Consider the following 14,670-nt stretch of genomic DNA (forward strand, 5'->3'; position numbering starts at 1 on the left):
AGGGCTGCCACACTCGGGCAGTTTAACACATCACACAGTTTTATTCTGGCATGCTTCCATACCTTAGAACCACTCCATATCTGAATCCCTGATTGGCTCCTGTAAGCAAGACCCAGCACTGCAGCAGAGTTGAGCATTCTCTGCAAGAGGGGATGCAACAGCCCATTTTGCACAGCAAAAGAGAGGAGCAAATAGCAGCTTTCTCTTGGAAAGTATCGCCCCATCCTTGAAGGCAGTGGTCAAGGCTCTGTTACTCTGTCCCCATTCAGCCTGCAGTGGGCCTTGCTCCCACACCTCAAGAAGGTGGCACCTGCACATTAAATCTGGAATCTGCTGCAAGGAAAACCACAATTTCCACAAGACTCATCTGGCTCTACAATCTTGGGGCAGTCTCCCATTTTCCAGAGCTGTTCCCTTGGGAAGGGAATTGCACCAACCAGCAGCCTCAGCCCCACCTGCACATGACTGCCATCCTCCGTCATCCGTCTGTCCAGCCCCAGCCCCAGCCCCAGCCCCACCCTGGAAAGCATCAGGCTCAGTTAGACTAATACAAACTTTTAATGCACATATTAAATAAATATTTCAATCATTTCATATTCAATTTGTACACAACCGAAACAAAACAAAAATCCTCAAGGAAACAGGAAAAACCTCAAACAATCAAAAAAGATTGGATGAAAAGTCACCCCTGGTTCTGGCTCCTATCCAGTGTCTTTGTTTGCCCTCCCCGTGAAGAATAATTGGTTTAACCCTTTGGAGAGAGTCACAGTCCCAGGGCAGCATGTGCAGAGCAGGGCTGGCTGAGGATGTTCACTCAAGAGATTAAATGTTTCGTTTGGTTTGTTTTTTTTTTTTCCTTCTAAATATAAAATTGGGCTTCTGTCAACACAGAAATTTTGAAAGAAACCCCCTACTTTCCTGGGGGGTCAAGGGTGGCGGTATTTCTGATCAGAGACCTGTAGGAGATGGTTGGCAAGGGAAGCACCAACTATTACGACAAGATACTGAATATCACAACAAAACAGCCTGAAATGGTTCCAGAATAATTTGTAAACTTAGTTTAATTTTATGGATGAAAACTTGCATCTCATAAAAAAATATAGACAGAAAAAAAAATCAATTTTTGGTGAGAAGTTCACATTTTCCACATGGGGAAAAAAATAATACCAGTTATCAGCCCGCTCCACAGCAGCTGTACCTTAGTACTTTAAAACAAACCAAATGCCAAAGATGCTCCCGTGGGTAAGAGGTACCAAGTCAGTTCAGGACTTTCTCTGGGGAATCCATCACCCCTGTCCCCTCCTGAGAAAAAAAGTAAGTTGAGAGTTGTGAAGCCAGCAGCATTCTCAGAAAGACGCGACTTCCAGCAACCCCTTGCTCAGCCAGAGAAGTGGGCACGTCCAAGGAAAGAGAGCATCCAGTGGTCCTCACCCCAGGCATCACAGTCAGCCCCCACTGGCAGGGTCCCCACATCACCCAGGCTGCAGAAACCACTGAGGAGGCCTCCAACCACCTCCAAAACACATCCCCTCCTCTTTGCTGCTTTCCAGCTTCTCCATCTTCTCCAGCAAGCACAACATTAGCTCAGTTCATTTAAGTAGCACACCACTTCCAGATTTGGATTTCTATGGTTTTTTCCTTGTTTGTTTTAAACATGATTTTTAAACTCCTTTCCCTCTAGAGCTACAAAAAAAAAAAAAAAATATTACAAAATAAAGCGCAACCCCAAACAGACTAGAACATTTCTAAGTGAAGGGCTCTTCTCCCTTCACCAGTCTTTGAATGTTTCATTACTTTTAAAGCTGGAGTACAAAAATAGAGCCTCTCTCATTTTTTTCTTCATTTTTTTTCTTTTTTTTTTGTAAAAACCAAACACCCCCCCCAAAAGTACCAACAACTAGAGTGGGTAATCTTTTTTATCCTCCCCCCTCCCTTTTTTTTTTTTTTTGTTTTTTGTTTTCTTTAATACCCATATGGGAAAGTCTCTACATATAGTCCACCAAGCTCAGAGGAGCATCCTCCAGGAGAGATGCAGGCAGAGGAGGCGGGGCAGGCACATCAAGGGCCAGCTCTGGAGTTTCTAGTCCTTTTACTTCTCCGGTTGAAGGGGTAGTTGAGGAACTCAAAGCGTCTGTGGGGCTCGGTGGTCTGGTGGCCCTTGGGAAGCCTCTTCATGAAATGCACCTCGCGCTGGTGCTGCCGGGTCTTGGAGCCCTTGCGGGGGCGGCCCTTGCGGGTGAAGGCCATGTACCAGCCCTCGTACTTGGCGTTCTGCAGCGCCGTGTAGTTGTTCTCCAGCACGATCTCCGTGAAGACGCAGTCCTTGCCTTTGCCGTTGCTCTGACAAGGGGACAGGAGCAGAGATTTAAGCAATAGGCACTTTCTCAGAGGGCTGCTTCTCACTGCCCCACCCTGCGCTGAATGCTGGCTGCAGAACTTGGGGGCAACCAAAGGCTCACTTCTCCCACTAGTCAGAATTGCCCAAAATTGCTTTTCCCTAACAAGATGCAGGAAGAAGGCATTGTGACAAACACTGCTCGCTGCTGCTTTTGTACCAGGCCAGCTGGTCCCAGCCTTAACTTCCACCACATCCATGGAGGAACATCCCAGCCTTAACTTCCCCCACATTCACAAGGGAACTTCAGCCTCCCTATCTGTGCTTTTGGATGTAACCATAAGCAAACTCTCCATCCCAATTCACCCACCCATCCTGTCCTCCTGGGGTCTTTAATAGAAGAGGGGCATCAAGGAGCATTGAGTGGCAGCAGAAGTGACACGAGGTCAGTGGTGATTGTGCCCACAGATGGTGGCGGGAGCAGGGGGTAGCCAGGAACTGAGCTCCCCCCATGATGGGCAGTAGCAGGACTAGAGAGGGACCCACATGGGGCTGCCCCCAGGAAGCAGCTGCTGTGGAAAATCCTTGCAGATAATCACTGGTCTGGAGGGATTTTGCATGTCCAATGCCCCCACCACGGGAAGGGGCATCAAGGCACGACAAGCTGCATGACAAACCAGCGGGTGGTGGGGTCTGGCCTTGGGGCCAGCCCCATGGAGCATCTTAACATTCCTGGCACTTGTACCATGTAATCGTGGAGAATAGAGCAGCAATCCGCCTATTTGTTCCGAGAGATAGAAGGAATGTGCCCCACACGGCAGCCGCCCACCTCTCTTGCTCCCCCTCAGGCTGCAGGATGGCGTTTCCCCTGCCCCAAAAGGCAGAGCTCCTCTCAGGGCAGTCCCCACTCGTGTCCCCTGCCCTGCCCATACCCCTGCACCCTACCTTGCCAATCAGCTTCCCCTTCTTGTTCATGCAGATGTAGAAACCTGTGGCTGCCCCCTTGATGCGCACGCGGCTCCCAAAGGTGTCTGTCTCCACAATGAGCTTGGCTGGGGAGAGAGGGAGGGAGGGAGGTCAGAGGGGATGTGGGATAGGGCTGGCACAGGTAAGGAGACCCCAGCAATGCAGCCTGATGCTGGGCGCTGCAGGCACCTGATCTCTGGCAGCTGGGCCAGAGAGCCCCAAAATCAGCACATGAGGTTAAGATACAGCCTGTCCCCCTCCCCCTTAACTTACCCCTCTGTCCCTGCATGACCCTGGACTTGTCCCTTTGCCACCTTGAGCTGTGCTGGATGGGGAGTAGCTCTGTTTTACCCAGCTCCACAGGGCTCGGTGGTTCAGGTGTCACAGAGGTGCCCCGGATGGATGCAGGGCAGTGAGCAGGGTTGGCAGAGAACAAGGCAGCTGCCCTGAAACTAAGGCAAGTCTGGGTGTGCCTGTGGGCAAGAGCCAGACAGCACCTTCTGGAAGTGCACAGTGTGCTGCCAGCTGTCCCAGCCCAGGGGACACCGCTCTGTGTCCCTCTGCCAGGCCAGGGCTGCAGGAGGAGCAGTGACTTTGCAGCTGGCAGGGGAGGCGTGAAGGGTACAGGCACCCTTTTAATGCCTTTCACCTTTGCACAAGTCGAGAGGGCGTATTGATTTGGGCTCAGTTTTTTAATGGAGGCATCGATCCACTTCCGAAGGAGCTATGCAAATTGCTGGGTCGATGGGCCGCCTATAAATAGACCTGTCACCTTCCCTCCCTGCCTTCACCCTGGGAATCCAAGCCCCAGAGCCCATCCATTCCCAGGGAGGGGGGAGGATGGGGACAGGACATCCTTCTTCCCGCTCCCGCAGCTGCTCTCCCCAGAGCAAGCCCCGCTGGGAATGGTGGCTACCTGTTTGCACCTCAAAAGGTCTGTGCTGTGCCAAGCACCCAAGAATCCCCCATGATGCTGAAAAGCCAGCTGTGACTGCCCCATCACCTCTTGTCCAGCATTAGCCCACAGTACTGTAAGTGCTATCCAGCAAGGCAATCAGAGGACAGGCCACAAAGGTTCCAAGCCTACTCTTATTATGGGTTTTAAGTCCATTGATGCCTTATTTATCCTCTCTGATTCCTGCACAAGGGCTGCTTAGTTTCTCAGGACTGCAGCTCACTGCAGCTTGCACATCTCTACCCCAGGATGCTCAGCCTCCAGTGAGCCCCAGCGAGGGCAGTGATGTGGCCCTGGAGTGGGAGGCTCTGCAGGAGGATGCTTTGAACGGCAGAAGGAGGCTGTAGGTGCACACACAAGTTAAACTGAGCCTAAATCACACCCTGGGCTAGGGGCAAATGCCTTTCTGTCTCTGCAGTGCCTCAACTCTGCATCTTATGACAGATGCTACTGAGGTCAATGGCACCAAGGGTGGGGACAGCAAGCAGGCAGTACTGGCAGCTGCTGAGCTGACCAATGGAAAGGTCATCCCCAAATTTGCTGGGGCCAACTGATTTGGTGCTGTTAGACAGGCCAAGCTTGATGGGCATGCAGGCACCCCCTCCCTGCACCCCCTCCTGTCAATATCACCCTGCAGCATCTCTTGTCCCCAGGCTGCCATGCACTCACACCCCCCTACTCCTAGACCGGCACAGATTGAACTCAGAGACAAGAAATTTGGGCAGAGTGAACTCCAGGCTGTGCTGATCAATGCCCAGAGCCTGACAAGCACCTAGCATCCCCAAAACCACCCACGGGAGCGATGGCACTCTGCAAACAAAGCACTGAGACAGTGACCCCCTATTTATCTATATTGGGGAAAGGGGTGGAATTGATCTTGGAGGCAGTAAAAGGTTTGAGGAGAATTGATTTTTCTCTCTGAGAGATAGAAAGAGCTGGGAGGAAGGGAGGGAGGCATGAAGAGGGATAGAGGGAGGGAGTGGGGAGGCCTTGGCCCCAGTGAGCACAAAACCCTGCTTTAAAGATGCACATTGCTTCTCTTTTGGACTTTTCTCTTTTTTTTTTTTTCCCCCCCAAAGGGCAGCTGTGATTTACAGCCACCAGACGGGTTTGCTGGCCTGCACGAGCCCAGCCCATGTGTCGCTCCAGACCCCTTATCCACAGAGGATGAAGACAACCTGGCCCCAGGGACTTGCACCCCTAGACCCTTGCAGGCAACCTGTGAACCCTGCAAACTCCAGCCCCAACCCACAGAAAACCCTGGGCACAGACAAAAACCAGCAAGCGGGCAGAGAGCTGTGCTGGTGTCTCCAGCCACTCGTGGGGTCGAGTCCAAGCTCCAGCTGGCAGTGGTTTTCTTGGAGGCAAGCACAGCCTGGGAGGGACGAGCTGGGCTGCACCAGCCTCCTGCCTTCCCTTAGAATTAAAAAAAGTCAATCAAATATTGACAATTAAGACAAATAACTGAAAACACCGGACTCGATGTTAAGTCGGCTGTAAAAATGTCAGCGTGGGGAAAGGGGTCATCTGCGAAAATAAATCAACCCCTTTTACACACCCACCCCCAAAAATGAGACCAAAAAAAAAAAAAAAAAGAAAAAAGCAGAAAGAAAGGCTTGGGGAGGGGGGAATCTTTGCTACAAAAGTGGATTTCTAAATAACATTTGGGGGGATTCCTTTTTTTTTTCCCCTTCCTCTTTTGGAGAAGGGGGGAGGCTTAACGTTTTCAACTCTATTCTTTCATTTAAGTGACAGATTTATCCCAGTAAAATTATGTTTCATGCTCAAACTTTGAAGGGAAAGTGGCTACGTAAATGCTGAAAAAATGCAGCGAGACACACTTGATCCCCCAACTGGACTGCGAAGAGGAGAAAGTATTCAGGAAATGTTAAAAAAGGTGAAAGTAAGAAGCGTTTTAATAGTTCTTCCAGACATGGGGGCCTCCCTAGAGATTCATACAGAACAATCCTGAACCTCTATTTTAACATTTACAGACTTGCAACTCTTTTAAAATTTTACATCTGAAAAACTGCTTGTTCTCTTTCTGGTTTAGATCAGTCTTCATTTTCCTCCTTAGCTCTTCAAATGCTTAACCTTTTTTATTACATTTTAATAGAGTTTTTCAAGCCACCACCAGTCCCCTCCTTCTGGCCGTATTTAAACCTGGTTGTTACTTAAATATGCACTAACTGGTTTTTAAAATCCAGGCGTTAGAGGTCTAAAACAAGATGGGATTTTCTTTTTTTGGCTTCAGAAATTAGCTACTGCCCTTTCAAGTTAGAGCTACTCCAGGATGGGAATAATTCATTTGCAAGATTAATTCTGGATGTATGGAATATCACATGGAACCTGCACTGTGCTTGCACTGATAATGCCCAGCGTGAAGTTTTCAGCCAAAACAAAATGAAGAAAGAGCCCCCAAAAACCAGAAAGGCAAAGAAAAAAATTATTTCTACTAATCTAGCCAAGGAAGAAAGGGAAAATGCAGCTGATAGCAAAGAGGATCAGTTGTGATACCTGTGTGCAACGCACAGGATCACAGGCACTTCCCTGCCCCGGGTGCAGCACCAGGCCTCCCACAGCCGGCCCCACTGACCCCGGCGCTGCATCCAACCAGCCCAACACGTCAGGAGCTCATACGATCAAAGTATCTGGGCTTCGAGAGTCCCCAGCAGAGGGACTGGTCCCCTGGCCCCAGAGAGGGTTTTGGGGAGGGGGTGCAGGGTGATGCAGAGGGGCCGCGGCAGAGCGCAGGCTCTCATGCTTGCAGAGTCCCTGCTTTGTCTCTGGAGACACGGCAGCATCTCTGCCTGCAGCTGACTGCCTCGCTGACCCTTTCCCCGTGATTTGTTTTGAGAAGGAAGGGATGGGACAAGAAAATGCCACTTTAGACAGTCCTAGATCAGGGAAGGCTTCCAAGGCAGTCATTCCCTTTCTCCACCCTGCCTCTGCTTTTTCAAATTTACTTTACATTTCTGTTTCAAAAGAAAGTCTCAGGGATTCTCATTCCTGCAAAGAGCTGGGATAAAATGCCTTATGATGCTCAGGATGCCACAGCCCCAAGCCCACTGAGTCAGGTGCAAACTGAGAATTAAAGGGAAAGAAGCAGAGCCTATCCTTCAAGAATTGGTCCCTTCCCTTGGCACAGGGAACCTGCCCTCACCTTGAATCACACAGCTGCTGATTACTGACCTCTATGTTCTCCTCTTACAAGCCCCCACAAGCCAAATGATTTTAACGATTTCTGGCTAACAAACAGGACGGAAATCATCAATCGCCACGCTGGGCTGAGAACACCTCCCCAGCTCCCCCCATGGCGTGTCCTTACCGTGCACATCCCCATCCTCTGCCATCGCATTGATTTTCTTGTTGTCCAAGATCTGCACATGTTTCCCGCTGGTCCGGCTGTACAGCTGGTAGGTCCGGACAAGCCGCCGGCTGAGCTGATCTGTCACCAGGCTCTGCTCCCTCACATGCTGTGTAAAATTAGGTGGGGACTGAACAGTTACCTTTAGGAAATTAAAAAATATACAACACACCATTATAATCTCTACTCCTCAGCGGGGCAAGCGGGCTGAGCTGAGATCGCTGGCCTCCAGCTGGGCTTTACAGGAGGCCAGGAGCCAGGACCGCGGCGGTGCCTCCTGTGCCATCAAAGTCTCTCCAGGAGAAGGAGCATTAAGCTCGGGGACACAGTGACCAGAGCCCTGTACAGAGTTGTGCCCTCTCCAGACATGTCCTAAGCAGAGGTGCTGGTAGCTTGGGAGTAGAACCTTGATGCCCATCTCAAGGTACCCCAGTCCCAGTCAGGACTCGATAGGAGCTGGGAGCTGGAGGGGATCAAGGTGGGACATACAGGACAGCACTGTGTTGTCCTCTCAAGGAGCTGATGCTTTCATCCCACACCTCTCTCACCTCTGCAGGAGCACACTATGGCTCCAGCTGCCCTGGGCACACACCCCAACAGATTCAACAGCTGCCTGTCCTCTGGGTCTCAGGTTCTCTATTTGCTCCTAAGTACCACACTTATTAAACTCTTCAAACACAAAGTTCACAGAGATGATGGAACTATGAGGCATAAGAATTACAAGAAAACCATAGCCCAGCACAGGTATTTAGTGGTATAAGAGCCCAAGGATACCAACATGCTACCCTGCAAACACAGCTCCCATCCCCTCTCAGCTGTTTGCGGCCAGCACGGGGTCATCCCTGGCCCCAGCACACCAAGCCCTTTAGTCCCGAGCCGCAGCTGAGCCCATCCTCTCCAGACCCGACACTGCTGCTCCTGGGCTTTAAATGATTTTCACGAGCGGCCAAACCTGCTCCCCCCTCAGCCCCGGCTCGCGAGCTGGCACAGAAGTCTTTTTCCCCCCTCGTCTCAAATCCCTCTTTTAAGTCTGGAAAGTTTCACTGCTCCCTGACATTTATAAAGATGTATTCTGAGCAAATGTTAGGAGATCGCTCCTTTCAACATCAGAAGGCTGGGGCTACCCCCCACCACCCCCACGTCAAATGGGAAGATTTCCTCCTGTCTTAAACAACAACAGAAAACCACAATAAAAGCAAAAGCCGCTGCTCTCCCAAAGCCAGCTTTATAGAGATATCTCCCCTTGACAATGTCATCTCTCTCCCTCTGCTTCTGCCTGTGCATGTGTGTTTCCTATAGAAGGGTTTTGGATAATGCAGCAGGATTCTCTCCCCAGCTCTGATGAGGGTACCATGTGGAGGAGAGGTCATTAGCCATGCTGCTATTTGGTCTCCATCTCATACTCCAAAATATTACAGCTATGTTTTTATACAACTGCACAATCCCAGTGCCCCGCTCCCTTCACTTTTCAGCTGGAAAGTCCATTTTTTTTTTCTCCCCCAAGCTTCCAGGAAAATAACAATAATTTTTAAAAGTAGCTTAGAAGGGCATTTTAAAAAAGCTTCTGCACCTGTAATCTCAGGGGGAAGGGGGTTCACCCCGGTTTGGAGGCGCACCGCTCCCAGCGACGCGTGCCTGCTGGTATGCGGGTGTTGCACGAGCTCTGCCCGGGACGTTTAATCTATTCATGTCACTTCTGTCTCTGCCGATACAAACCAGCGATGCTAAAGTCTGACACTTTTAAGCTGAATCAAAACCTGCGCTTTTTGCTAAGGGCTTTTGCAGGGTTTCTTTTCCTTTTTTAAATTCTGCTTTATTTTTTTGGATGAAGCAATATAGTGGGGGGCAAAAAACGGAGCAGAGGGACGGGGATATCCGCAGTGTAATTAGAGGTCGGGGGGGACAGGAATTAAAGCTACTTTAAGATAACCCCGCGTATCTCCTTGAAATCTCGGTACTCTCTGCCTCGCAGCCGGAGTCCCCCGCACCTTATTTTGCGTCCCGGGAAAGGCGGGGTCCCCCCTCGGCTCCGGCTTTTTACAGCCAGGCAACTTTTGTCTCCTGGGTTTTAAACTGCTCCTCTTCCCTGTCTCCCTCCCTGCCCAGCCGCTCGGCGGCGGCGGGGCACCCCCATCCCCGCGGGGGGAACAAAGCCGGGCAGCCCGGCGGGCGCTTACCTGGGCTTGCAGGCAGAGGACGAACAAGTGCATTAACCTGGCAGGGGGAGAAGCGGGAGAGAGGTGTGAGCCGGGGGGGCTGCGGGCGCGGGGCGGGAGGGCTGTGGCTGCCGCTACTCACACGTAGCTGAAGAGCGAAGAGCAGGGGTCCATCGCGGCGCCGATGCGGGGCCCGGGGCCCGGCGGCGGCGGGGAGCGCCCGGGGGCCGCGGCGCTGTCTCAGCTCCTCGGTTCCTCTCGCTCTGCCGGCACGTCCGAGCCCCAAAGAAAGGAGGGCACAAGCGGCTACAGAGGGGAAAGGCCCGGCGGCCCCTCCGCCCGGCCAGCCCCCGGGGCGCTCCCTGCCGCGGGGAGCCCCCCGCCCGCTCCGCGGCCCCGCTGCCGCCGCGGGAGCCGAAGCCGACCCGCAGCCCCGACGGCGGGGGCGGGCGCGGCCGAGGGGCGGCAGCCGCCACGGGGGAAGCCCGGCCGGACCCCGGCTCCCCTCCCGGTCCCGGCGGTACCTGCCGAAGCGAAGCGAGCGGCGGGCCAGGTGTCGCCGGGGCTTGGGGCTGCCACTAAGGGCCGGGCTCCGAGGCCAGTGGTCGGCGGGACTCCCTCCCCAGCCCGTGCCTCAGTTTCCCCATCCGTAAAACGGGGTTTAAGGGCTCGGAGGGTGGGTCGGGGACGCGGTTCCCCCCGCTGGGGGTTCGCCGCTCCGCGGGCGCGTTGTGGATTGGGAGCGGGCGGGCGAGCCCTCCCGGGACGTGCCAGACATTAAAAGGATTACCGGAGGAGGGGGATGGAGGGGGCCGGAGTTTCGAGAAGGAGTGAGGCTGAGCAAATTCGCAACCGGGCTGGGGAGCGGGACGCCCCCAATTTCTCCGCGAGCATCCCCGCCGGGCGCTTACCTTGTAGAGCGGGCGGGCGCCCTCAGGGCCGGCGCTGCGGGGCCATGGGGCCGGGCGGCGGCGGCGGCGGGACGGGGCTCAGCCCCGCAGCCCGGGCAGGGCCGCCGAGGGCTGCATTGTTCCGGCGAGCCCCGGCCCCGCCACCTGTTGCGCACCGGGGCGGGGGCTGCGGCGGGGCTGCGGCGGGCGGCCCCCGGGGCCGGTACCTGGCCGGGGCCGGCGCCGCCTGCTCGGCGCTGAGTGACAGCTGCTAATTTGCCGGCCGTGCCCCGCTGCCGGTCCCCGCGCTCCCCGCGCCCTCCTTTATCTTATCAGAGCCCATAATTACAATTGCTATTTTGCTTCCTCGAATCAGCAATCAGCGCTATCTGCCGCCGCTGGAGAGGCAGCTCCTGTCAGCCGCCCCTGAGTGACAGCGCGGCGGCTGCCCCGCCGCACAAGCACAGCCACACTCACACACACGCGTGCACGGCCCACCCGCACACACAGAGCCACACTCACACACACAGAGCCCCGCACACACACGCACAGCCTCACACACACAGCCCCGCACACGCACAGAGCCCCGCACACACACACAGAGCCCCGCACACACACAGCCACACTCACACACATGCGTGCACGGCCCGCCTGCACACACAGAGAGCCCCCGCACACACACAGCCACACTCACACACACACACACAGCCACACTCACACACAGAGCCCTGCACAAGCACAGCCACACTCACACACACATGTGCATGGCCCGCCCGCACACACAGCCCCCCACACTCACAGCCCTGCTCACACTCACAGCCCCACACACGCACAGAGCCCCGCACACACACAGCCACACTCACACACAGAGAGCCCCACACACGCACACAGCCCCGCACATGCACACAGCCCCCCACAAGCCTATGCAGCCCTCCTGCACACACACAGGTGCACAGGCACACACGCAACCTGCATACAGTCCCTTTCACACACACACAGCTGGCACATACGTGCAGCCTTCCCCCTGAGGTGCCCTCCTTCTCACTCGCACCCCTCACACTCTGCACCCCTCAGCACAGCCATCCTCACTTTACTTTGCTTACCCCTACCCACAAAATACAACCCTCTGCCTCACACATGATCACACCAGCTGCAGCCACAGTTCTCTCTCACACATGCACACTGACACTCAGCCTGTGCATTTTCCCGCTTGCTCAGGCTGCTTCCCCAGCAGCCCTAAACACAAGTGCACCAACACCTCTCCCCGCCACACAACGTGTCTCCCCAAAACTCTGCCTGCTGTCACTTCTGGGGATGGATCCCCCAGGGTTCTCACCTGATCTTGCTCAGCATCCTCACTGCTGAGGGGAACTGCAGGCAGGCAGGGGAGCCTGGGCACTGCCTCATCACTGGGCTGACCCCACAGGGCCCAAGGAGAAAATAGTCCCTGCATCAGCATTAAAAAACCCAGTACAGCACAGGATGACCAACTACCTTGTGCTGGCCAAAATTAACCCAAAATTCGGTTCATTGTTCATTTTCCTTCCCTTTTTTTTGGTGCAAAAAGATGTTTCTAGGAGGTTTCCTATGTGTAGAAAGAAGACTTGGGCCAAACCAGCATTTAACTGGAAGCATTTAGGAGGACCAGGAACAGGCACTGAAGGTGCTCAGCAGAAGCAGGAGCTGGTTTCCAAGGGCACGACACATTCACACACTCAGCTCATCAGTACAGCACATGGTCAGGAGAAAAACCCTCCAGGCTGAGCTGTGTGAACTGTTGATGTACCACAGCACAGGTGAGGTGGTTCTTCCTATTCACCTCTCTGCACTGCCTAAGGAAAACCAAGCAAAACCAGAGCAGGAAACACCAGACACTCCTGATGCTCTAAATTCAGGCAATCTGTACTTTTTGATATAATAAAAAATCAAGGAATTCAGTCTACTTCCCAGATGCTGCTCTCCTTCACCAGTGGCCACCTCTACTTTATCCCTGGTGGGCAGGGGATCAGGCAGGCACATGTTACCCTGCACACCACAGTCCACTCAATAGCACCATTTCCAGAACAGCCCAGACTGCCTTAAATTGGGAGATTTATGGAGTCCTGTACGGGGTCAGAGGCAGCTGCAAGCTGACAGTCCCGTGTGCCCCCTGCCCTCAGCAAACAGGCTCAAGTGCCAGTCATGGCTGTAAAATCCAGCCAGTGTGGGATCACACAGGGGTGGCCACACTTTGCTGACAGGGGATGACAGACGACGCTCCTGTCAGCCATCCTCAGGCCTACAGCCAGAGCCTCCACAGCCCCCATCCCAGCCCACCTTTGGGAAGGGAAAAGGAATGAGCAGGTCGGTGACAGCAGCCAGGGACAGGCAGCATCACGGCTGCTGGGCTCATCCCACCTCTGCTGCTGCCTTGGATCATGGCCACAGTCTGCTCCTTGCAGGGAAGATGGGGGCCTGCACAGAGGCATTTGCCTTCTTCCCTTGGTGCTTCCCAGCCCACCTGTGTTTGCATCAAGAGTGACACCCCCACCTCCTTTTGTTTTTAAGTAAAAAAACTTTTTGGATAGACTCTCCCCCGTGCCAGGAAGAACAAGGGAAATCTGCCTCCTGTCAGCTCCTTCACAGGCCATCTGAGATAAGCCCCCTGGTCCACAGGGTGAGGGTCCCCTCCATCCCCTGGCACAAGGCTAAATGGCTTGTCTGGCTCTCCTGGGGAGAAGAGAAACTCCAGCCCTGTGCTCCTGAGACCAGCTGGGCTTCAGCGAAACTGCTGTGGGGATGGTGGAGGAAAGCCCCTTGTGGCAGAAAGGCCTGGGGGGCTGCTGTGCCCCCAGCACACCAAGCAGCCACTGGGCTGTGATCCCTGGAAGAGGCTTACCAGCATGGTCCCACCAGATCTTGTCCTGCTGCCCCTCTGCTCCATTGCCCTGCTCTGCAGAACTGGGACCATGTTTAGGCTGGTCAGGTACAGAAGGGTATTCCTTCAGAGAAGAGCTCATGTTCATGTTCATCAGGGATGTTAAACACTGCAGATGAAGCATTAGTAGCAGAGATGTGAGCTGCAGCCCTCCCATCCCCTTCCCCACAAAGCTGAGGGTACCATGGTGCAGCCACAGGGCTACAACACCAAGAAGCAGGAGCTGAGAGAGGAACAGGACACAGAGGCACCTGATCCAGCCTGGCTGGGGTCCAGGTTTGGTCTCAAACTTTGCCCACCTCCTTCACCCCACACAGAACCTCCTGGCAGCTGGGGAGAGTGGAGGCAGCTCCTGGAGCAGCCTAGACTGAGATAAGACAGGAAGCAGATCAGGAGAGGCTTTGATATGGAAGGAGCAGCAGGTGAGGGACTGTGAGACCCTGGGAGGGGTCTGTGCCCCTGTACAGCAGGGACTGGAGAGAGCACAGCTGGTGCTGAAGAAAGCTCTTCCCATTCCCCTTGTGATGCTCAGCACGGCACCCCCACAGCCCAGGGCCACCCCAGCACCATCCCTTCTCTGTTCCAGGATCTCCTTTAGCACATCTGCAGAACAGAGCCAGATTCCACCTCCAACTTCCTGCCTGCTTCTTCTTTACTTCTTTACTTCTTTACTTCTTTACCCTGTCTAGCCCAGTTCTAGCCAGAAATGGTCCACATACACCCCTTTCCCTGTGCAGGATGACAAACAGTGGTGTCAGCTCCTGCTCCCCACAAGAGATCAAATCCAGCAAGGAGCATCAGCCTAAACCTCTCCACCAGCATCCTTCATTCAGAAAGGCAGAGACAAGGAAAACAACACCAACTGCAGCTTTAGGGGCAAGCAGTCCAAACTGGGCTGAATGGAGACAAGGGCTCCTGGCAAACAGGGAGTTCACATCATAAAGAGGAGTGTAGGAGAATTTGGAGTGAGGGGATGCCAGCAAAACACCGACAGGAGTTTTGCCTTGAATACCTCTTTCAAGTAGGGGGAACTACCAGGGGAGAGTTTCAGGGGAAACTATCAGGTGGAGAAGCAGCCAGGACG

At 54.0% G+C, this 14,670-nt stretch overlaps 1 protein-coding gene across 3 annotated transcripts; it reads right to left on the reverse strand.

The window, feature by feature from the left end:
- Positions 1 to 550: 550 nt before the first annotated feature.
- Positions 551 to 10,868, reverse strand: FGF8 (fibroblast growth factor 8). Of its 3 annotated transcripts, none has more exons than XM_059477112.1 (6): positions 10,691 to 10,868; positions 9,922 to 10,042; positions 9,801 to 9,837; positions 7,585 to 7,732; positions 3,281 to 3,387; positions 551 to 2,340 (listed from the first exon to the last, which is right to left on the reverse strand). In XM_059477112.1, exons 2-6 carry the CDS (start codon positions 9,951 to 9,953, stop codon positions 2,059 to 2,061), a joined length of 606 nt encoding a protein of 201 aa, XP_059333095.1. In that variant the 5' UTR covers positions 9,954 to 10,042; positions 10,691 to 10,868; the 3' UTR covers positions 551 to 2,058. The 3 variants fall into 3 exon arrangements, with proteins under 3 accessions (XP_059333095.1, XP_059333094.1, XP_059333096.1); XM_059477111.1 differs by lacking the exon at positions 10,691 to 10,868 and adding an exon at positions 10,304 to 10,384 and having other exon boundaries at positions 7,585 to 7,765; XM_059477113.1 differs by lacking the exon at positions 9,922 to 10,042 and having other exon boundaries at positions 10,691 to 10,848.
- Between the last annotated feature and the right edge of the window lie 3,802 nt (positions 10,869 to 14,670).

The sequence above is a fragment of the Ammospiza nelsoni genome, chromosome 8 (genome assembly GCF_027579445.1).
Source record: "Ammospiza nelsoni isolate bAmmNel1 chromosome 8, bAmmNel1.pri, whole genome shotgun sequence".
Lineage (NCBI taxonomy): Eukaryota > Metazoa > Chordata > Aves > Passeriformes > Passerellidae > Ammospiza > Ammospiza nelsoni.